Raw genomic sequence first — 25,627 nt, 5'->3', positions numbered from 1 at the left:
CCGGCAAATGTCATCATCACACACATAGTGCACCCGCAGATTTATTGTGACCAGGCTGGGAATCTGCAAACGGGTTGTCTTGCAAGTGTATTACCATGGTAGCGCCAAATGTTGCAAAGGATATCATCATCTTTTAATATTCACACAGTAATTTCTAGACAGATTTATTAGAGAAGCACACCGTGTACAATACTAGGCGGTTTAAGATATCTACAATTGAAACAGTTTGAAGGTTTTATTTAAAACTGATACACTGTTTACATGGCATGAAAATGTGCATGACATCAATACTTCGTTCCAGGTTTCCCTATTCAAAGCTGACAAGGGTGTACAACCAGAAATACGATACACATTTCTACAATGTACTCAGTTTAAGAAAATTCACACATCCCTTTTATTCTTGCTATCATATATAAAGCATTCCTGGCGGACTCATAGCCACTACCACTCACTGCTGCCATGAACACAGGTTTACGGAAAAGTTAAGACTCAACAATCCATAGTCATACATGTCAATCTTTCTCATTTTATAAAGTGAATAATGGCAAATGTTTTTCAATGCAATTGTATTTTGCTTTGTTTGACGGTAACCCCACCCCTTTTTGTGCTGGCGTGTGCCAATGCGATGGTAAAATCACTGCTGTCTACGGGATCGAAAATGAAGCAGAGGGCTTGTTTGGCAGTGTAGTGGCAGTGGGTAGCACATGCAGATCTAATAAAATTATCAATAGAGTAAAAATACACATCTGAAAATATCAAAAGGGTTCGTTAAAAGACGGTGAAATAGCCTGAGGTAAAATCGTCTGACCATCCCGGGAAGTTGAGACCTGCTTGCCCATCTGCGTATTACACTGGCTAATTAATAACCCTTTCTGCTGTTTCAGTTGGATAAAAAAGATACACACAACTATTGCATCAAGAGATTTTTTTTAAAGAGTTCCTAAATGATTATTTTTTCCATCTAAAATCCAATGAACTAAGAGAAACGCCTTTAGCAGTTGTGTTGTATTTGCAGTACTTTGTATACAAAGATATTTGCCAAAAACCGGTGATCAAAGCTTTTCAAACGCTGCCATGTATGTCTATGTACTCTTGTTTGCATGCAGGTTTTGTTTCCAATAAAACATTATTTTTTTACAATATTTAAGGTGATGTAAACATCTTAAGAATGATTTAATAAATGACAGATATTATATCTTATAGTGTTCACAAGCATTAGTAAGAGAACATGACCTTCAAGAAATAGGCTGTGCTTCATCAGCAGTTAGGATCTGAAATGAAAATCTTAACGTTTGTATATTTACATCACACAATTTCAAAATAACTCATAAAAGGACAATGGGTTGGAATGTTTTCATGCAGTTTGCTTCTTGTGTAACAAGTATGAGTATCACTAATCACAGCACATGAATTACTAATACTAGCTGAAATTGTAAGCTACTAAACACAAAATGTTAGACAAGCACTAATAAGAATCTAAGAAATTACACAATCTGGCAGCTTTTTGTGATTCGCAAATGACGTATCATTAGCCAGATGCTTATTAGTAACATTTCCTTTCCTCGCAGTTCAGCTCTCAAAGCAAAGTCCAGCATTTCATTGTGCTACTCTAATGCAAAAAGCACATAACCAAATGTTAAGGTACAACACCACAGTAATCTACCTTGTTTCAATACTTGTCCATTTAACTTAAATAAAAATTATATTGAAGAACAACGATTATCATTCCAACAAAATTATACAACTCCTCAGTTATTTACCTTGCTTAGAACAACTGTCATACTTCACACATCAAACTATCAAACATAACTTATGCCCTTTGCAAGAGCAAAAATGTGACACATTATCTCTACACTGTTTCGTTCTAAGCTGTTTTAAAATCTCTGTTTTCATGATGTAGTTCTTCTGCTTCCATTCCCGATAAGGTGACAAGATCCTTAGACATGCACAATCCCTGTAGCTTCCAGGCTTTGTTAAAAATTCTGCAGACAGGAATGTGTCCACATTGGTAAAATTCTACATCACTGTTCGAAACAGCCTGCTTTTCAGGCCCATCTGCCCTTTACAGAATAGCACAGAAGAACTTCTTCTCTCTGAAGGGATTTTCTGATGCTGGAACCGGTGTCAGTAGAGGATCTTCCTTAGAGTGAGCTTCACAGTACACCATCAAATCTGAAGCTGCTTTGGACACCTGAAATGCAAAGGTACAAGTCTGGTTAGTGTTTGTTCCATGCAGTTGCGTTAGGAGGCGACGATTTTAATTTGCCACCGCAGAAGGAAGAGTAGTCAAGCAGTATCAGATTCTAATTTTGTCCCAGAAAATGTCAACAAGCTACAAGTATATGAAATAAGGATATAAATTTAACTAAATTGGAATGCATCCAAAATTCAGCCTAAAATATAACATATCTCCTTGTGACTCTTCAAAATAGACCTAGATATTAACTGTGGAGCACATGAAGTGATCAGGTTCAGAGCCCTTGATTTTATGTGGAGTTAAGCTTACTAAAAGTTATATTTGACACCTGCTTATTCAGAAAATATCTGCATTGTATCAACCAGATATACTGGTTATAAGCTTGGGAAATGCATAATTATTATTAGATTACTTTATTTTGGAAGGATTTAAATGTAACTAGACACATGAACTGCTACAACCACATTAAATCTCTCCAGTCCACTCCATCAGCACCGTTCAGCTTCTGAATCAGATTTATTAAGGCTATGGTCAATAGAAGATGAATTGAGTAGGCTTAAAAATGGTGCCTGCAGTTGTGCCTGGAATACACTGTGGTATTGAGGCCGTCATAGGGCAGAGTCTAGTTGATTCCTTGCAGGGAGACAAAGATGTTTTAAGCTCTCATCCACCTGCTGAAGGCTGTATATACATATGAAGTTAGGAGGTTCCTATCCATGCTCCATGTGCAACTCAGAAAGCCAAATTCAGGGGTGGGGGGGGGGAGGGAATTACTTTACAATTAAGTAAGTACTTTGTAAAAACTCACAACCGGAAAAATTGGACAGTGTTGTTTCAAACTTTTTTGGGAATGTCCTAATACAGTGGTGGACAACCTTTTTTGGTCGGCCAACAAAATAAATTTTCTTGATTGAATATTTTGTGAAAAATCTGGAAAAACACCACCAGTCAAACACAGTCTTACGTAAGACTTCAGCAAATGGCTGGGGGGGGGGGCGGAGGACGCATCTTGACGTGGCATGGGTTGGCCTAACGTGCGACTCTTACCTCTTACACATGTAACATTTGAAAAACAAGTTCTCTTTTCAAACTCATCGTCCTCACAGTAAAAACATAAAAACTCAACCCAGACCACTTTAAATTGCTGTGCTTCCTCTTTCTGCTTGTGCTGTAGCTAGTGGTTTCCTTCCTTGGCAATACTGTATTTCTAAAATAAAATGGTGATTCTCCAGTTGTAACTTTAGTTAATTTTGTAAAAATACATATGGCACAGAATTGAGAAAAATGTCTCAATTTGAACACACTTCTTTTTAAGAACTATGGAAAACTGTCATCCAAACTGAGACTCAATTGAATAATTTTCCACAATTCAGTGCAATCTTAAGATTTTAAGACAAATTGGACTGGCAGGCTAAGATCAGGTGGATTTGCCTTAACAGAAAAAATGAATTGACATTAAAAATTGCACACAAACTTTTTAAAAAATTTCAGTGTGCTAACCAGTATGAAGGGAGAATTTGCTTCACAAATATTATGTGTGTAAGAGTCATGTGCTAGAACCACAAGTTGCAAGTATATATATATATACATATATATAGAACCTTTCACGGAGGGTAGCATCTCAGAGCACTGAACATCCAAAAATAAGTTTAAACTACATTGGGCAACCTTTCCTGATGTGGGTATTTAAAAAAATATATAATTTTGCCTGGTGACTACAGCCTATCATGTGTTCCTGGGAGCAAATCACCATTGCCCCAAAATAACCAATTTTTACCATCAAGCTCTGAAAATATGAATAATTTACAATGTTTTTAAACCTAAAAAAAATTACTTCACACATGTATAAATAGCACTTCTAATGTCACGTGCACATTGCAGTGTGACTGCCCATAGGCCAAATCCATTTCATAGAATGGAATAGCCAGCTACACACTAATATCAGAAAGACAAAAAGCAGAACTGTTTCTCAAACCTCATCATTACAGTGTAAATCACCAATGGTCATGCTTCTCCACCTTTTTTTAATATAAACAAAAAATTTAAAAATGTTGCGACAAGATTCTTAAAATGTTTCTGATTCATGATTTGTTTTCATAACAAACAGGACATTACTATACTGGCATTCACCTATTTATTACTGGATTTGTTTCATTTGCGCAAAAGATCCGTAACTTTTGTCCACTTGAATCAGTGAATTATGTGCTCGTCAATTAATACAGTAAAATTTATATTTCTCTATAATTTTTATATTCCTACACTACTTGCTATGGAATAGTTTGGGAGATTCATTGTGGTTCAATGTTGTCTCGTATTTATATTTTCTATCTGTGCTCATGTTTGCTTTGAAAATTCAAATCCCTCATACACATGATTTTATCAGACACTGGTATCATTCAGACATTTGTCAATTCATGCCTTTGAACAGTCAGCAATTCTACTGAATGGAGAAGTTCATTGCTGGAAAGTTCATACGGAGAAAGATGTGGGTGGATTATTTGCAAATTTTGTCAGCAGATCAGCAGAAATACCAGCAAAGTTAGTCATTGTTCTCATTATTGTACAGTATACACTCAGTACATAATTGGACCTTTGTAATTTGCAAATGGAAAAAAATAATTCTTTAAATGATCTGGGAAGGACAGTTTAAAAACTAAATTTATATGAATGGAAGGCAGCGCTGTAGCAGTAGTTTTCTCACCTTTATTCTATCGATATTGGCTTCCATTTTCAGCTGTTCAACCATTTTCCTAGCTTGTGCTATGCTTGCAGTGTTGTTGCTTGCCATTGGACTTCTAGTTGTGATTTTCGTTTACACTAGAAATCAAAGCACAAAGGTTACTTGATAAATATGTCAATACACATTAATGCAATAAATATGAAACAGGGTCACGATGCTCATCCATTCAAATCCACCTTTCCCATTAGGGACGCCTTGGGACGTTCTTCTGATGTGAAAGGTGCTATGCAAATGTAATTTGATGTTGATTGTCTTACACATTTATACCTCCAAATCTATCTTGAATTACCTCAGATCCACCTCCCTTTCTCAAATTCTCTTCCCTTCTTTCCTGAAGGTGTTCATGTTGATTCCATAGACATCAGCTGCCCTCTGATTCCTTGCCCAAGTGCCCTAGTGTATGAGCCAGGGACTGAACGTTGGCAGACTATTAAACTATGGGGGACATCATTGGATAGCGAACAGGAGTGGGAACTTTGGGTGATTTTCTACTTCCTGAGTTCAGGGAAACCAAGTCCAACTGTAATGTTCCAACTAAGTCCCAGAGATCAGCGAACTCAACGCAGCCTCGGGTCTGCCTGAGCTCAATATGGCTCCGCTTCTCACAAGGTAGTGGCTTACAACAATCTGAGCCATGGGCAGAGTATGAAAGCTTTTAGTTAAGTCTCCTTAACTGATCTGAGCATTCATAGTACTGTTTTCTTGTGTTTGTTCCCTTCTGACTCTTTGACCACAGGGAAACAATTGCATTGTTACTTTTACCACACTATCTCCTTCCCAATAACCCAATGAAATTCTGGCAGATATTACCATGCTCTGGAAATCCATGATCTCTAACTAAGATTATTTGCCAATGTAAAACAGAAGACGTATTCTGATGGCTATTTGGAATAAGACCGCAATGAAATGGATACCAACATTCCATAAGAACATTCCATCCGTCAGTGTGGGGTACAACAGCGGGTGAATTATATTACCTTTCCTCTAACCTAGGAGTGCTTGATGCTGACACTAGATGCACTAAAAGAGGCAAAACTTGAAATCTACAATTTCCAGCATCTCAATGCGGATATTTTGCAAAATCAGCACATTCAGCATTTGTATTTAATTACTGGTTATTCTAGAAATGCTGTAGAACATTAAAAGCAGCTGGCTTAACAACAAAACCTTGGTCGAGGCCGTTTACAGATTAAGCTTGATAGACTGCAACTGTGTTAAGGGACATCTCAAGACAGACAAGAACCAAGGACTGTGAATTGCTAATAAGCGAAGAAATAAAATTAGACAAACAAGACTGGTTGAATGGAAACTGACAATCATCACAGCGAAACTGCTATCCTGTCAAGAGCAATGTGCACATTTACAGAGAACAGGATGTTGAGGTTTTCCTGTTTATCTCACAGGTGCCGTAGAAATACTAACAGTTTGATAGTTTAGGGCTGGCGGCGGTAGCCATAAAACCTCCTTATTACAAGAACTTGTTATGGTAAAAGCGGCCTTTATAGGGTTTAACAACTCTCCTATATCGCTTAGAAATCTTACTGTTTAAATAGATATATATCAACCATCGAATCCTCCATTTACTAACTCAAACATGAATTATTCTCAATAAAACGTGCGGTAAGGCAACACCACTGTTAATCCTTCAACGTGAAGGTCATCACGCTTCAATGACATGGAGTACACTGGTTATCAGCATCCACACTGACACCCGCCTCCAGCACCCAGACACACCACAAACTAGCCCATGAGATTAATGGGATCCATTATTTTAAAAAAATATACAGATGCATTGAAGGAAAATAGTGCACTAAAGACAACAATCTGACCTTACGGTTTATTCCAAATTCGATAAGCATTTCACTTAAGTGTCTCAAATATTTAAGAACTGGTAAAAAAAACACAAACTGTCAAGTTGATGAAAGTACACAGTTGATGAAAGTCAACTGTGCCTTTTACTGTGCTTAATCCACACTGTGAGGTTTCCACATGCTCAGCTCAAAAGTTTCAGTACCTTTGGTTCAAACTTTCTGGAAATGTTGCAAGTCTCCTGCAAGTCCTGTGTTTACTTCAACTGTTTAAAGCAGAAGGATTTCCATGTATGGTATTTTCCTGCTGATTTGTTAATACTGAAAGCACTGGGCTCAGCCACTTCCCAGTAATGATCTGCCCATTTGTTCTACATGCCTTTAGAAACCCCGAGAAAAGATCTTTTTAAAAAAAAATTCTGAGTTTAATCAACTACTACTTTCGCAATAATTCTACCACAAATGAATATGTACGTATACAAGCTGTTAAAAGTTTTGGTTGTGAAGTTCATTATTTTCACAATAAAAAGGAATCGAAGAAGGACTCAGAAAAAAACTTAAGACCAGATTTAAAATGGAATCAACACTCAAGAGTCACATAGCTGAGTGAATCTCAATCAGAATGTAGATTCGAAGCACGGTTAGCTCATTCCAAATTGCAATCAGATCTGGAGCATGCCTCACCGAATCTGAAATGGAAAGTGGACTCAAAAGAGCTCTGCTTTCCAGAATTCTGAATCTTCTTTCTCCAACTTTGTGCAGCACAGTTTCCGTAGTTTTAATCTGTATTCATAAAACTTGGCACTGACCAGCCAGTGTAGCCCAAAGTTACTGATCCAAACTGGGAAATTCAGAGAAAACCGGCTGATCTGAATTGGATTGACTTAAGATTCTCAATTACTTACGAACTGATCTCCAGTTAATATTTCATCCTGTTATTCCAGTTTGTACAAACTGAAATGCATCTGCGAACCACACATTATAACACCACAATCTGTTCTATTGGTTGGTATATTTTAAACTGTTCCATTAATCAGAAGCAGACTTTTTTTTCTTTACAAAATATCTGCCACATTTGCTGTACAAAGAAGCAAACTTTTCTACCCAAGTGTCCAGTTTTGCTGCCACATCTTGCTGCTTGAAGGCTTTCCTCTGTGATCCTGGTTCGAGAAACTTTCTTACACAAACAGACAAGAGGCCAAATGCCCGGGGGACATAAAACATGTGAAAAGGGGGAAGAAAATAAGCAACAGTTAACTGCAGGCAGGGCAATGAAATGCAGGATTGTTAAATTTAGGTGATCATTTTTGTTTTATTTGGCCCCAGTGTAAAACACCTCTCTCTGTCCTCCCATGGCTTATTCTGCTCTATGCAACTAGGTGCAAATGGAGGATCTGACAGTGAACAGCACAGACACTGTATTTGAACCAGAGCTTGCAAGTTCCTTGAATTAAATGTTTTTTAATGGGGAACTCTCTTCAGAAAAATAGATCTGACAATCTTTGCTTTCACCTGTTAAAAAAAACCACAATGCAATGCTGTGAACTTCACCACCACAACAACTTGCATTTACCTGGGGTGGCGTCTTGGAGCCCTAAAAATAACGGTGCCTTGTTGCACTTGTGTGCAACGTCATGATGAAACACTTAGGACTCTTCTGGCACTAATTGCTTCCTAACAAGGTTTTCAGAGATAGCTTTTGCAGTAAATGAGCCAGTCCACAAACTACCAATAATGTGGCAGCATCACCACTTTAAGCAGAGACTGGATCATTGCTCAGTTTCAGTGTTTTGACTTGCCTTGCTCTTTCTCCGCAGCTTTCATTTAAGACTAGAGTCCCAATAGGCCTTGGGAATGGGCCTTGGGTCTTAAATGTGTGCCTATAGACACTAGGGTCTAAAGTGTAGGAGAACTGTAACAGGATGTGTGCACAGGATCCACAAATATCTTAATCCCGCTGGAAAATTCGGTGCACGTCAAACCTCTGCTCTGACCCACCCGATCACCTCCCCAGACCTTGGTGCGGGTCAGTGTGACTCACAGGGGTTTACCTGCAGGTTTCAATATTGATGAATTTTTTGCACCATTCTTTCCATACTCATTAATTAACAGTAATACACACCCCTGATCTTTAGCAGATAAAATACCTTCCAATTGGTACATTTTCAACCTTGGCTATTCCAGACAGATTATCTGATTTTTTTTTTTAAAAAAGCATTACTTAGTGCTATATTCAAACAAAGGACAAAATACTAGGGGTGATTTGGTTGGTGTAATTTGAAGGCTTTTGTTGTTTATTTAGACGTTTCAAAATTACATCCTTGGCATCTGGTTTGAACACAGACAACTTGAAATAAGAGAACTGTAGCCTTGCCCATGTCACCAGGCAGCTCTTGGCCTGGTTTTATGTACACAAATCAACCCCGCATTGGTGGAGCTGTCACAACCTCAGGATTCCAAGGAGCTGTTGTGCCCCTTTTTAGGTAAAGATATTTGTGCAGTATTCAATCACAGACAATGGAAGTGGTGCAGAATAAAAAGTACTCCCAATATTTTTTTATATATGTTGAAACCTGATAAGACTGACACTAAAGCGACTGACTGGCTTATACCCATGGAGGACAGAGATACAGGAAACCTCCAAGTCAGTTTCTATTTCTCAAGGAAGTTAATGGGACTTTTTAAATGTTATTTTTCATCTGGTTCTACTCATGTACAGTTGAAGTCCACACCTGCCTTAGATTTTGTTGGGGAAATGGGGGAGGGTGAGGGTGATAGAGAGAGACTGACAAACACTGCACAACTTTATTGTTTCTCAGTGCTTGCAGTTTCTGAGTTACTGAGCGCTTAAAAAATGGATGCTACGCTTTAAGTTCTGGTGCAGTAGATGTGTTCCAGCCCATCTTTCACTCATACAAAAATCCCCAAAATATTTTACTATTGGGTTACGATTCTGTGGATCGGATGAAGAAGACTGCATGTAATGCGAAGCTATACAGATGAAGCTTGACAAGCAACCTAAGGGACACAGAAATAACCCAGCAAAGGCTGCGGATTCACTGATCATATACTTGGCAGTTTCTGACACAGTCCAGGAAAAGTAGGTTTCATACTGTAAAACAATAGGTCGCAAAATGTGTTGTATTTCAATAATGCAGCTGGTCTGATCGTCGTACAGCTCACAAGGGTGTTGTTCGCAGGGTATAGAAACTACATATAGATGGGAAACGTTTACAAAGTGGTAAATCATGACTTCTGTGCAAAGCATTTTAAAACTTCTGGAATGAGAGTTTGCGTGGAGTCAGAGCTGTTTACATTGAATATGAGCCCAAATAACAGATGAGTCGATCTCCGTTACGAAGCATGTACATTGAAATTACCTATCCCTGTGCTGAATCTCCTGAGCAGCATTCAGAATCTGCGCACCCTTTCCAGTTTAAGGTCTCTGTTAAACTTAAGCAACTTCCTGCAGTCGTTGCAAGCTTATAAGGGTATTGACACAAGTACAAAATATGTGTCTCTTTGTTTGCCAACACATTGTTCAGTTATGCAATTACAAAACCATGGTTGTATCAACTACATTGCTGGTGTGTGAGAGATCAGTGCAAAATGATACAGGCTCACTTGCCTTTTCACTCATTTATTTGGTCAGCCAGGAGTCTGATACATGTGGACTTTCATCATGCTTAATCCAAACCAAACTGAGAATTCCATGCATTCCACCGATACATGGAAATGCCAGAGATGGTTACTGGAACGAAACGTGCATTCTCTTCCTGGAGGGAAGCATCTTGCTTACCTAATTCTGGAAAGTATTAGGCACAAGTTGGCAACAGCCGAGCCTTGGGGACCCTAGAGTGCGTTCTGGGATAACTGCTAACAAGCTAAAATCACGCGGCTTGCCATTGATATCACTGCCTGAGTATTCAAGCTAACGGGTCTCAATCATCATATTTCATCAGTTCTTGGGAGTTCTATCTGGGAAAGCAGCAAATGGCTTTTACAGTAGAAGGAATGCAGGCAGAATCAGTTCTGCCCTATACTGTCTTACACAAGCAAATCTTCTGCTGATTAGTCATGAGAGGTGCCAATGCTGATGACGATAGTTCTAGCACCTTGGGCAGGAAGGGGGGATAGGTGATGAAGAGGTGATAACTAGAAAGTCTGGCGGATCTTGGGAGGCATTTTGAGAAGGGAAGTAATGACAGGAATTTTGAAAGGAAGAGATACCCAGGCCACAGGATAGGAAGATGTGGATGACATTGGCTACAGAGTGACAAGCGGGTTGGACAGGAGCGGTTTTGGAATTTGGTCAAGGGAGCAGGTGGTGGATTTCACATGGGCCGTGAAGGAGGAGAAAGATGAGGAGGAGATAGGGTTAAAGGTGTGGAGGCAATAGGGAAGGATGGGCAGAGGGGAGTTGGGGAAGTGGAGGAAACTGAGACGACTGTTGATTCTGGACAACAAAAAGTCCATGACCTCTTCATATTATAAGTTGGAGGTGAGGATGGAGGGTAAGTGAGAGGGTGGACAGAGGAAATGGTTGGTTGGTGGAGAAAAGGAGCTTGGTGTTATATTTGCTCTCCAGGTTAATTCTAAATGAGGAGTATTTGGCTGAGGAGAGGGAGGGACCGATGATGTTTCGGTGAGGTCCAGACAGATCTACGAATAGTGAAAAGTGGGGAAATTAAGGAGAAGGGGCATAATAGCTAACGAAGGAGGGAGATTCAGGAATAGAGAGAGGAGAGCGAGGTTGGGGGAGAGGGGTAAGGGAGCTTGGGCCTGAAACGACCAGTTAAAAGCGCACACAGAGGATAAGAGTCGTGGTTTAGTATGAAAAAAATGGAAAATATTTCCAGGTAGAAACAAAAGGAACGACAAAACAACATGTATAATTTGGCATCTTATGCAGTCTCTGTGAGTAATTAGTATCTTTCTCCCTGAAGGTTCTTTTACAAGCTTTGCTGAGAACAAGTGAATCGAAATGCAGACCTTTTGACAAATAAGCAAAGAGATAAGAATAGCCCCTCCCAATCCAATTATCAAAACCTGCTATACAATTTAAGTTGTGTCAGACAGTCTTGTGAGGCAGTTTGACACATATTACGATGCCTCGAGACACAGAAAATAATTTGAATCCCATGTATCAATGTGGTTGTTTAAAACTGTCTTGCGGTGTCTCTCACATCACATATTCCTGTATGATAGCAGCTAATCTTATCCCTGCTATTTATGTGTGTTCAAGCACTATGTCATTTTCATTAGTTGGACAGTGCACTAAATAGCCTGTGTACATGGCTACTGCATCAAGTGAATCCTGCTGACAATAACAGCATGTTCAGGAAGGCAACTACTGAGATCTATTCATGACAATGTTACTTCAGAGAGCCACACAAGCCCACCATGCGAGCAGGATGTCACATAAGCCTGTGAGATCATGAATAGAACATAAAGAATAAGACGATCGGTGGAGGGATTAATCAATTATAGGTGATTGATTGTTTGCAATGCTACAAGTGTATTACTTGTAGGGTTACTGCTTTCTATCTCTGAAATTCTCGCCTCCAATCATTGAAGTCCAAAACCCCTCTATCAGAATGCATGCAGCTCATATCTAGATCACCAGGTCTTCATTATTGCCCTCTCTCTTTGGCTAAATCCTTATCCTACTCCAGGACCATCATGGAGGGCAACTCCTGGATGAGTTATAAGTTGTTTCAACTCAATGCCAGCAAAACTGAGGCTATTTCCTCAGGCGCTGAGGATGATCGCTCCAACTCATGGAGCCTATACGGAAACTGTGTTTGTTCAACCCTCAACTCTTCTGCAAATCTTTCATCCGGGCCTGACCTAATCTGCTTTCTTCCATCTGTGCAACATTGCCCGCCTCTCACTGCCCCACTCTACGCAGACGAAATCTTCATTCACACCTCTGTCAGACCAAACTCAAATTTTCCAACACCCCACTTGACTGGCCTTCCTTGCATGTTCCAGAGGATGATAAAGATCATGTGAGATTATTCAAAATGAAAAGGGAGTTTCTCTCTTTGTACCAGCCAACAATTCTCCAGACAAAATGGTGGCTGTTTGTAGCAACTGGATGATGCAAATGGCTGCTGTGTTTGCTTAAACATAACAGACAGTAAACTTGACAGTAGGTATGTAATGTACTTTGAGACTTTCTTGCCTGATAAGGCACTATAAAAATGTTATCTATACGTGAACAATGGTCACATCGTGGAGTCCTGTAGCTCAGTGGTTAGAGAACTCGCCTCACAAGCGAGAGACCTGGGTTCAATGCCCGGCAGGGCGAAATGTTGGGCAATTTTCCTTACTCCACATGCCTCTGTTTACCTAGCAGTAAGTTGGAATCCGGTTGTTAGTCGATTGGCGGATCGCTTTTCCGGTGGTAATAATTCCTTCAAAAACAAATAATACATTCGTCACTTCAGTCCACGACTATTTGTAGGACACTGCAGTGCACAATTGACTGCCGCGTTTCGCCCACAAAAATATACAGTCAATGCACTTTACAGTCTGTGAAGCGCTTTGAAACGCCTCAGACATGATAAGGCGCAATATCAAATGCAAGGATTATTATTATTATTGGCAAGGCGACCCTGGAGGAATTAAACATTTTCAGGAAATAAGAGGGCAGGGAAACAATTGGAGGAGAACAATCGGTGGTTTGGTTTCTAAAATCCAGTGGAGGGAATTGAAACATCACACGGTTATTAATATCAGCCTGGCAGCTACCGTGACAGAATGCTAACCTCCCTTGTTCAAGATCCTAGGTTGAAACACTGTCTGACATTCAATGGTAGCCATCACTAGTTGCACAGGTTTGACATCTATTAGATGAAATACAGAACGAGTGCCTCCAGGTAACACAATACAATTTCATGTGTACGTCAATGTAGAATCAGGGAAGAACTGCACACCAAGAGGCATGAAGAAACAATTGCCCTCTCCTCCCGTCCACCTCTACCCCCGCCCCCGCCAACAGAATATGATGTCTATCGTCAACACTGAGTACTGTCTGAGCCTACTTCCACTGTTCACATTTGCTAACCCAATGACTTCTTTAAAAATACATTTCCATTAGGCGCTGAAGAAGATTTTTGTACATTCAATTTCTCATCCTGTCTCAGAGATAACTCTAGTTCCCTCTTTGGATACCACCTGTAATGAACTACCCCAGGCGATACGATAGTGCAGTACCAACCTCCAGGATAGCAACAATCATTCTTTTTTGTCCGGTATTTTGTATTAAGTCGTGGCAACGGGAGCAATCACTGCTGTCATGCAGCCAATGGAGCCACTGAATGTAGTTATGGCAGGGAATATAATCGATATTTTAAAGTTTATTATCTACTCAAAACAAACTGGCTTAATCTGAGCAAATAAATTATTCATATTCCGATTAATCCCTGCGGTTGACGTTTTTTGCACTCAAATAGAGAAGTGGGTTTCAAGTAACGCAGCATTTCGTACATGCTGCTCACCAGTTTTAGAGAGAGGAATTCACATCATGGCCAATGGAGGGTGAGTGCATTGGAACATCAGCCTCAAACAAACAGGGAAAATGAAACTAGAAAAGAGGAAATAAATCCAGAGTCTGAAATTTCAAGTCTTCCTTTTGGGACTTCATTAATATCAAGGTAGAATGTAGCCCCAGATCCACCCAATCATTTTGAAAGTAAAGAAACATATATATTAAATTGATTGAACGACAAAAATATGAAGTAACAATTTAATGCGTCTTAAGACCTAACTTTTAAAAAAGCCATTGGAATGTCCATCATAAGGCCTATCTCTTCAGTCATCATTCCTCCTGTCCTAGAGCTCAACTCATTCAGTTGTGTTTCAGTAAGGCCAAGGCGTAATGGGATCAGTGACTCTAGGATAATGTCCAGGATTCCTTTCCACACTAACGTTACTGAGTGGCTGGTAAGTCACCACAGCAAATTGCAACAACAACAAAATTACATTTGTATAGCGCCTTTCACATCAGGAGGACGTCTCAAGGCCTTACAGACGAAATGTTTTTCTTCATTGAAGGCATATTGTAAAGTTGTAAGGTCCTTTCAGTATGGTCATAACATTCCTGATGCCATTCCCCATCCTACCAAGAAGACTCTCTGGCTTCTCTAAAAAAAAGGCAATTATCTTCTGTTCCTAAGGACACCACAAATGCTAAACTAATCGCGAATGTTGGTGTACTTACAATATTCATAGAACTTACTATACACTCATCCACACTCACCAAAGCCATTTAATAAAGAGTTTATCGCCTTGAAGGTTGATCCCCATGATATTACCTATCATCTTATTGCACTAATCTGAGATCCCTTGAACCTTTTCATCATTAAACGGAGGTTAAAAGTTTATGAATAATAGTCTTTGAAGAAATATAGAAAAACATTTTTTAAACTTATTTGTGATGACATAATTGGTGATACAAATTACCACGCTACAAATGTCATGTTCATAACATATAACTAGAAGCTGCTGATTAAAATCAAAATATATGTTAAAAAGCAAGCGTTTTAATTATCCCTGAATCCTATCCTCCAGTGAGACCCTGACTTCTTAAATTGTTCTGTGTTTCCATTTTTCTAATCCCCAGGAGGATTTGAAAACCACTAACTTATTAATTACTGAAGGTTCCTTTTCATTAAGCAATCGAGTCAAGAAGGATCAGCCTTGATCTGTTCATTGTATGTATAGTGCTATCACTATCAGTACTGGCTATGTACATTTGGGTTGCCTCCTGTTTTGTAACTCTGTAAATCAATAACTGGTCTCAAAGCTTACCCTGATACTGCTTCAGTTAAGCAACCTGAATTGAGGCAGATTCAACTTTTCGACCTGGTTAGCTTGAAGGTTGCACAACTGTTGTAGCAATAATGCATAAAAACGTATGGCTGGGAATAGGCCAGGACTCATTCCACAAGTGAAAAAGAACTCATTGACACTGCTGATACGCACACTGTTTTCCTGCATCTGCCTATGTAATACCAGAGAGTGAGAGGGAAGGTGGGGACAGAGAAGAGACAAGTTACGAACTCCATAGCCCCAAGGTTTCTGGCAAAGAATGAGTTACAAAAGTTGAAGATCATGTGTCTATGTTTAGGAAAGAAATCGGTCTTTGCTGAAATGCTTGCACAACACAACTGAAATGCTCCCACATAAGTGTGCTGCCAATATGCAATGTTTAGACTCACACATGAAGATTGATCACACGAGTGAGGTACCCAAGGTCGGTCTGTCAGTGCCTGTGGGGCTGTCCACTATCATAAATAAATATGCCTTCTGAGAGGAATTTTGTTTTTAAAAAAAGGAGCAAGTTCACCTATACTTTGAAATTTATCTTCTAACTAAGAATGTATACAACTCTGCTTCACTAACAATGGTATTTTAACAGGGGGATATGTTTCGCATCTTTTCGAAAAATGTATCCTGAATTTGTTGCAGAGGGGTACAAAGGATAGCTCATGCATCACAGATTTCCATAGGCAAATACAGTGGTTAACCCATTCAAACTGATGGTACATTGCAGTTGGATTTCCACCAATGTGGTGGAATTCCAATTCTGAATAGATGGAGTATTTCATGTATAAACGATGATTAGTATCATTAAATATGAAAAAACTGGGCATTATTCCAGCATTATTCCATCTATGTAATCATCTTTTGCATGAAGTCTGCCTTTAAATTCATGCAGAGATCACTACTAAGTCTGTCACTTAGGAATAAAATGTATCATTAAGTGAACCACAATTAAATTGCTTGATGTCTAATGCAAGCAGCAGATTATTTTCTATTTATATATAATACCAACCATTAATTAGAGTATCAGGAGTTATGCTAGGATTCTAAACTTGGAAATTCTGTCTGCACTTTTACTATTAAACGCAATTTTCCATGTTTCATTAGGATTATGGTACAGTGTAAAATCTATAAAGGTTGTTGAAATTCAATATCTTGACCCATTTAGAAACTTTTACACGATACGCAATAAACCAGCAATGGAATTATTTGATTTTCACCCAGAAAATTGTCTTTGAACTCAGCCTAGCGTCATCCATCAACATCATGACATTCAACTCGTAATCTGCACCAGACAGTTCACAGGCATTTTTCTCATATTCCCTCAAGAGCTCTCTCTCTCTCTCTCTGTCTGTCTGTCTCTCTCTCGCTCTGCCAAATAACTTCTTTCAGCTGAGAGGGCAGTTAGACAGGCTATTCCAACAAAAACTCTCCCCTGTGCAGCGCCAAAGAAAGTACAAATTCACCTCACGTAGGACAAGTTGAGTAATCAGCTCCATGGTAAGAGGTCTTCATTCAGGCTGCAGGGTTTTGCCAGATGTTAACTTAATTTTTTTCGAAGAAGTTATGGTTTGAAAGTTCAAACTGATGATTAATAGTATTCTCATATTTTATCCATATTTTTAAAAACACCATAACCTTAAGCACGCATGACATGACTGTAGGTGCAGAGAGAGAGGGATGGCTTCATGCAGTGGAAGAAAAGTTGGACAGCAGCGAGAGAAAATTCTGGGAGTTAAAGTTCATTTCAATTCAAAGAGGTTTTTCATGCATTTGATTCCTGCTGATACCAATTTATGCTAGCTGTCACTTCATATGATTCATCTCATAAGAACCCTGATTTTTCCTTGCACATAAGCAATGGTTTGTGTGATCAATTTGTTGTAGATTGTATAGCAGGGAAATTTCAACTTCATATATCTATACTGTTTCCCAGTGAACATAGGACCTGGAAAGAAAATTCTCTGGTTAGGGTTAGTACTCCAAGGTACATCAATATTCCTATCAATTACTCACATTCAATTAAAATTTGGTTAACATCATTTTATTATTTCTGAATTAATATTGTGGATCTTTTATTGGTTAATTATGAGACGAGATAGCAACTTCACTTAGGGTCGTTCATCGGTTATTGTCATGAAATTGAGATACGCTAAGTTTTATGCAGCTTGAGATCTGCAGCTGAAATGCATAAGTATATTTGTAGAAATGTTAAATCCTCAATTCATTCAGACAGCAAAGGTGATTGTCTGGTGCCAGTAAGAAGTAAGTTGTTGGAAGATTATTACATTCAGAACATTGCCATTTGAAACAAATACAATTGAAGAATGTAAGTGAGGTCTGGAACGACCCTTGACAGAAGGAAGTCAAATAGCATTTACTGAAGCCTCCAACCTCTTACCAACTGGAGACACTTTAGGAGTTCTCTCCAAAAGCTTTCGATATGTAAGAGAAGACAGTATTCCACTGCACGACAATTATACTAAGGAAAGTACAGCTTTTTGTACTCCTTCTTGCAGGCTTATGTATCACCAGAGTCAAACTTAGAGAGTGGGGTGACTGGGATATATGGATTTTTATATCATTTTAAGAAGTTTGGAACTACAACTGGGAGCAGAATCCCGAGATAGGTGAAAAATTGTGTGGGATTTCCCGTTTCTGATAACTAACCTGTGCACATTTTCTGGAAGTATGAAGTCGGATTCCAAGAATTTGTAGTGTTATGTAACCTTAGGTTCAACCATGGTCACAAGGACTATATCGAGGATGACTAAGAAAGACCCTCTGGAGAACTTTTTGATAGAATGGTTTTGACAGACTGATGCCATACAGCTAGCTTACAACTAAGCAGATTTTTTTTACTGTTATAAGAAATGCTCTCCAAATTATTTCTGAAAAGCATGAACAGCAGGGGACAGGCCCTGAACAGATAATCATACAATCCTTGCATTGGGGATAGCGCCTTAACACAGCACACACTCATATAAAAATGAAGTTGAGCTATGTTATTGGGGGCAGAATGGAGACATTTCATATCACACCTGATCTGGGAAGTGCTGGAAGCTACTTACAGATGGAAGATTGGAAAATACGTTTTCCCCAGGAATAATATCCATCAGCTTGAACACCAAATTTATAATTAAAAGAGTTATTACAAAAGATGGAATAAACTTCCCACGATTTTATTTGCTTCAAAAGCAAAAGGTATAGTTTTACATTTAAGTTGAGTCATTCAGAGACCCAGGCACTACAGTCACTAATATGTTTTATCATTCTTGTACTAAAGACCAATTCATTCCATTAAATCTCATTCATATAGTAAGTAGAGCAATGGCATTTTTAATTTGTGTGCTTTGTCATAACCTTTACATCAGACTTGCAGGAGCAGATACACTAAATTACAAACTAGCTACAACAACTAAGTGTTTCAAGATAGCTGTGGGTCAGGGCAGTGTACAGGGCAATCAAATTCTCCATCAAATCAGAAGTGATCAATATCCTTTATGGTAAACCTTACTGCGGAATAGTTTATCCAATTGACAAAGGCATTATTGGGGTGAAATCCTATTGTTCCTATCAGTGACAGGAAGTGCAGTTTACAAACCACAAGTTGGAAAATCAAGTCAATATGTATTTATGATCCCCATTGAATATGGGCATCCAAAAACTGATAATAAATGTATTAATTTCACATCAGTAAACATGTAAAGTTTACATTATGCTTTCTCTATTTTACAGTATTTGTCTTTGGTTCTGTTTGCTAAGTAAACCATCGAATGTGTGACCATTACTCTTCAGAGTTCCATGATGCATAACATTGTCAAAGTCATCTAGATATATTGTATGGAAATAGAACACAAGACTACAGCTGAGGTCATAGTGCAATCTACCTGGGTATGATGCTCAAAGAATTAGGATAACATTAATTCAGGTTACCTACTCTGGTTTATAATATTTACACTTTGTTCCACGTGACTCGATAACTGCCTCCCATATATCAGAGAAAAAGGCACTCAGTTGGCAAGGGAGTGTGTGGCTCCAAGACAATTCTGTAACTAAACTGTGATCTCAGTTTTCAGAAACTGGAAAAGTAAAACTTGAATAATTTATGCAGTTACGGTCGCTTATTTTTCCTTAAAAACTTATGCACACATTCAGCATTTCGATTGTTTTTGCAGATAATGAACTTTCCTGCATTTTGTCATTTCAGTTGCATGTCATCTCCACCATTTCCCATCAGAGCATCACCAAACAACATAATGGCTGCTTAAGCTTTACTCAAAGGTAGCAGGAAGAGGCAGTTTAGTAACTAAAACATACAGTTTCATTAAATGACAAGGATCAGTTTTGCTGAAAAATAACATTTCCACTGGATGTTCTCAGCTATTATAAGAAAATGAAAAATTCCCCTATATGTTCCATTCTAATATCACAATTTTCATAGTAATTTAATCAAAACAGATGTTACTTTTTATCAAAACTACTTTGTAACCACCTGAAGTTCTGATTACTGCTAGCAGTTGTAGTTTGGAAGATTATCAGTTCAAGCTCAGCATTGAGATTGGAGACTCATAGCCTACGTTAACAGCAATGTCCCATAAACAACCATAGAGTGAGGAACCAATTGTTTTGTGGGGGGTTTTGCCAGGACACTGAGAGAAACCTGCTTCTCTTTTCGAATAGTGCCATGGGATCTTTAACGTCCACCTGAAAAGGAAGACGGGACCCCGGCTGAACATCTCATAGTCATGATACAGCGCATTCCAGAGAACTCATGAGATCTATTAAGGTTTATTGTAGATTATTCAACCCTTTCATTTGCCAGGGAAGTGACCTTCTGATGTAAAGTCCTGTAGGTTTTCAGCAGAATACCAAAACGGGCCACTCATGCAAAATGATGACAATGCTTCTGTTACATTAAAATAGATAAGTGTATGTATCTCTGTGATGGACATGGGGACATCAGCACGTTGTACTTGGAAGTTGACCAGAATACTACACTTGGAGATATCACAGTGTTGAACAGTGATTTCACCAAAGTGCACTTGGTGAAGTCACAGTGTGACATACCAGGATAACCTTCACAGTGTTGTACGCTGAGATATACAGGTATGTGCATTAGAGACTAATAAATCATTGATCAATTTATCAACAGCAGCACTTATTGATTCGGCTGATTTTTGCCTGGAAAATATGACATTGAATAAAACGTAAAGCTCACAAATGATTGCCACGAGCTAGTCAATATACAACAACAATGCAGAATTTTTGTAAAACATAGCAATGTACAATAAAAAGAGAAAAAATGATTCTTACAAAGTACAGTGACACAAAAAAATTAAGAAGAGATGCAGAAGAGAAAGGTGACCTTAGAACTGGAGTATTTTCCTCTGCATTTGATTCCAATGTTGTTAAAAGGTTCATATCCTCGTCAGGTACATTATCCCTGTAACTGAGAACTTATATTTCATCTGAAGTTGTGTGCTTTTGCACACTACTTTCTTCTACTAGGTGCGGCCTAACCACATTACTCTTAGCAGCAGTGATAATATAAAATAATGAGAAAACTGCTCAGCTATTCTCAATGAAACAGCTATTGGCTTCAATACATAGACACCTGACGCAAGTTATTTTTCTCCTTGTTAATAAATTCTACTATCAAATACATTAGGGTCCATACAATTAGCCTCAGCACCCCAGGCAAGGTCAGGAACCTAAGCCAGGGTTACCACTTCTATCCAGAGACCACTGATGGAGCAGTACATGTGTGTGTGAATGGGATATGGAATAATTTGTGCAAAACAATTGGTGTGGAAAAAAGCTGTTTTCCAGCATCTAAAATGGTTCTTGCACCAACATCATGATGATGCTTGTAATTTAATGACACTCATGATGGCCAGGTACCAAATTGATGATCTCACCTCAGTAACCAGCATCGCGCAACTAAGTAGAGATGGGAGTGAAATCTTTACCTATATCTATAGCTGGTGATCAATTTATTGGAAACTCACTAAAGTGCCGTATCAGATAACTTTATCGGCCAGCAGAATTATAAACTTGGTGCTTTCTGCGCAGGGAATGGAGAGGAAAATTAAGACTATGAACTTGTGTACTTGGCTACGGAGCAACTTTGAAAGAACCTCTTGCCTCAAAGGGACGAGAAAGTGTTTTGCCCACAAAGTATGGTCAATTCATTTTACGGTATAAAGTGCAAGGCTTCAAGATGTCTCAACGACATGATAGGGCACTATGTCAAATGCAAGGAGTATTATTATTAAAACAGATTACAATAAAATCTGCACTTGATTTGGGTAAGCATGAACTAATATAAAACAGGATATTGTCTCAGAACTCATATTACTCAGAGCACTCAGTTTAGTGGTGAGTCAATAACTGATGGGTATTTAGTAATGAGTACTAAGATTTTCCCAAATAGATTTCCTCAGATCCTCTTCGAGCAGTTTACCTAGAATTGAAAAGCTCCAAAAAAGCTACTCGTCCCAACTACTTCATGTTGGTATTTTTACTTCACATGAGCTTCATCAATCCTAACCTCCTCCCCCCCGCACGCCCCCCCACCACACACACACACTATTCTATTCCCTTCTCTCTCATATATGCAAGTTTCTGTAGAGCAACTGCAAAAGTTAGAAACCTTTCCAACAAGGCCTTCAACTCACTGCTATAGATTTACTTTAAAGACAAGACAACACAATAAAACAGAATTTCCAGCTCCTCAAAGTAGAGAATTTGCACAAATCTTCATAGATACTATGAATGGGTTTCTATGTACACTTGAGTCCTTCAGACTTGCACTATCTGTTTAAGATAGTGAAATCGCAGTATTGGCAGCCTACATTTTGATTTTTCTATCACACAGATCATTAAAACTATATCTTAATACATCAGTAATACCATAAATTGGGGAACCACGTTAACTGTAACATTTGTCCTTCAAAAAGGTCAGGCACTTTTCATGCAAATGAGAACCTTTGAATAAAAGCTAAAGCTGCAGATTGAAAACTGTTCTAGTTTCCCGTCAGTGTATTGTAAAATAAATCAGACTGGCTTTCTGAGTAGATCATGTTGTGCATTAGATGCCACAAGTTAACAGTCTCTGAGAGGTGATCCGGTAAACACAATAACAGCAATTAATGAAACTCCTGGAATAGAAAAGAAGAAAATATGCCAAGCAGCATTTCAGGGAGTTGCCACTCATTGGCTCTATGTCATATACAGCTGTTTACTTGCAGCCTTTCAGTCTATTATGCAGTTCCTACACGTATAGGTATTAGTGCACAGAGTTTGTCATTTTGCCACCACAAATATGTATTTGTGCTACAGAGGTTTCTTCATCTAGGTAAAACAGTACTTTTTATTCATATCATAATGGGTTCACAAATTGGTTTTGATTTGTAATGCTGTCGCAACAATGCTGTAACATGGTAGTCGATCTACCCTACGCCCTGCAATGTCTGCAAACCTGCTTACCACTAAATATTACAATTGAGAATACTGGCAATGAAAGAATGAGTAATATTGGTGCTGCTTTCGCCTGTCTCTGCCAGTCTCTGCACATCACCCAATGCACACACTACATCTTCACTCCTTCTCTCAATGGACTACTGTGATCCCTTCAACTGCTGCTGTTGTTGATTTATTTATCAATACAAAATGACCCATTGTTGCAAACTGAGGTCTATTGTTGTGGGCCTTTGCAATCGGTACCTCTGGCAAACTGAGTCTCTTTGTGATAATGAAACACTGTATTCCACAATACAGTTGTTTCCTCTATCACAATATGCTGTTTCAATTGAGCACACTATAGTTTACTATAGTTTAATTAACACTGCAGATTCATAAATCAGGCAAGTATGGCACAAAAGATTAAATCAATGTCCAGTGTCGAATATCACTAATCTAATCCTATTAACAATTCTGCGCGCAAGAAAAATGACTATTGACAGCAGTCAAAACTTACTGCCCGATACAAATGATATCGAAATTAACGCTTATTGGATTCCAGTAATGTTTTCACATAACAGTCTGATATATTAGCAGGTAATGTTTAGGCCAAGCTGAAATTTGACTCGCAAGTGTCTGCATTGCTGGGGCTGAGAGCACAACAGCTCTCGCTCTCTGGTTGGGAGGGGCAGACAGAAACCCCATAGGGATGTGAGCTTTCAGAGACTGCTGTGTAGAATTTCCCAATTGTGCGACACTTACAATCCCCCTGGACATATTAAGCCAGGTATAGAATTGATTAATGAAACCTCAAATTGCACAACAATTAATGCAACTTGTGAATGAACGCACAGAAAGCGGGTCTGTTTTCATACTAAGTACAGTATTGTTTTCATCTTGTGATACGGTACTTAGTGTTTGGCTGAAAAGATTTTTTGGGGTAAGATGCAAAACACTAGATGTGCAACAGAACTAATCCATACTCTATGAAGATACATCCTTGTGATTGGATGCGAATATCCAGGCAGGTGATCTGATCTTCCTATTCGATATCAAAAACTGTAGGGAGCTCAAAATTAAGTTAATGTGTTACACGTTATATTCTTCCACGATGCAAAAAGTACCATTGCAGCATTCAGTAATTTCGTTGACGGGCTTAACCTGAAATTTTTGAAATGGTCTCATTCAGAAATTCCTTCTTAACATTTTCTCCAGTAAAATGGAGGTACTATTCTGTAAATAAGTCATGTGACAACACAACATTCAAAAATAGCATTGATAATTACCAATTAAATGCTATTACTGGCAATAATATCAACGCCTTATCTGTCTGATGGATTGCTCTGCACAGATGCTCTTACATTACAAACAAAATCACCCCCTCAGTGTTTAGGTGCTGATTCTGTACTGCTCTCTTTGTAGTAGTCTCAACAGCTTAAGAAAGAGATATCCATTTTTAAAAATTCTATGTAGTGCTACACCGTACCTTCACACAAAGCTATTGCGACGGCATTTGTTTCTTTATTGATTTAGCAAAACTTTTAAAAACAATTTTTTTTAAGACGCAATGAATTTTGCAAGAATGTGAGTGAATATGATGGGGTTTTTTTTACAGCTTAAGTCACCGGGGTTTGTTTGTGGTTTCTGTGGTTATCTGAAAAGAAAGCTTGTTACAATGTGTTTTTTGAGGGCTTTTTATTTTAAAACAAACAAAGGATTCAGAACAACTGTAAACACTGCCAATCTAAACAAAATTAATTGAATGAAATAGTATTTTAGTCCCCCCCCCCCCCCATTCAAGGTAAGCTAAGAGACATTTCCACATCTTCTACAAGCTTTCTGATTAAAAACACAGCCCCTTCCTAACAACCATCACACAAAAGGTGATGATCAACATATCACAGTGCAATCTGAACATGTTAACAATGTTCACATTGGCACGTTCTGACCAATAAATACCAGGTACACAGCCTTAACCACTGTATACCCCCATAACAGCACTGACTGCACACCCAAGTGTGTTTTGGCCAAAAAAAAACTACACTCTATTAAATTCTTCACTGGAAGATTAAAAATAGGAGAGGAGGAAAGAAAAAAAAGAGGCAAATTTACCTTGTTCAGTGGGCTGAGGACAGATATTCCCTCTTCTCTTCTTAAAATAGGTTGAATGTGCAGGAGAATCCAAGCTCAGCAGCTGTATAAGCAGCAGCTCTGAGATACCAGTCCACACCCAGCTTTGTCTTCAATCATCATTCTGTCTACAGGAAACAGCAGCTCTCCCACTTCCTCCTCTTTCTAGCTGTTGCAACTTCCCTTACTCTGAGTCTTTCACCCACCCCCACCCCCACCAATCTCTTGTTTCCCCCTTTCCTCTCCAGCCTTGCCCTGGGCAGATTATTTTTTGTTGCACCCTCTCTGCAGAGCCACTGACTTGCTTCACCAGCAATGAATGCTCTGAGCTCACTTGCTCACAAAAAGCATTCAGGAATTCATCAATCAGGGAGTTTGAATCTTATGCTGTACTGCCTCCCTGGCATATTAAACCAAAGATTAAAAAAAATATATCAGAGAGCATGCTTCCTCCCC

General features: G+C 38.8%; 1 protein-coding gene across 1 annotated transcript; it reads right to left on the bottom strand.

The window, feature by feature from the left end:
* Window positions 1-211: 211 nt before the first annotated feature.
* LOC103175260 (guanine nucleotide-binding protein G(I)/G(S)/G(O) subunit gamma-2) lies at window positions 212-25,627 on the bottom strand. Its single transcript, XM_007888179.2, has 3 exons — window positions 25,154-25,627; window positions 4,899-5,014; window positions 212-2,191 (listed from the first exon to the last, which is right to left on the bottom strand). The coding sequence occupies exons 2-3, from the start codon at window positions 4,983-4,985 to the stop codon at window positions 2,063-2,065; spliced, it is 216 nt and encodes a 71-aa protein (XP_007886370.1). The 5' UTR covers window positions 4,986-5,014; window positions 25,154-25,627; the 3' UTR covers window positions 212-2,062.

Source organism: Callorhinchus milii, unplaced genomic scaffold (genome assembly GCF_018977255.1).
Source record: "Callorhinchus milii isolate IMCB2004 unplaced genomic scaffold, IMCB_Cmil_1.0 Scaffold9, whole genome shotgun sequence".
Lineage (NCBI taxonomy): Eukaryota > Metazoa > Chordata > Chondrichthyes > Chimaeriformes > Callorhinchidae > Callorhinchus > Callorhinchus milii.
This window is presented reverse-complemented; position numbering and strand designations above follow the sequence as displayed.

What these genes read in the sequence shown, in the direction of transcription:
- LOC103175260 (XM_007888179.2), bottom strand. Translation starts at nt 4,985, where the DNA reads ATGGCAAGCAACAACACTGCAAGCATAGCACAAGCTAGGAAAATGGTT. An exon ending in CCAATATCGATAGAATAAAG is followed by an intron (nt 2,192 to 4,898) that starts GTGAGAAAACTA and finishes TTTGCATTTCAG; the next exon opens with GTGTCCAAAGCAGCTTCAGA.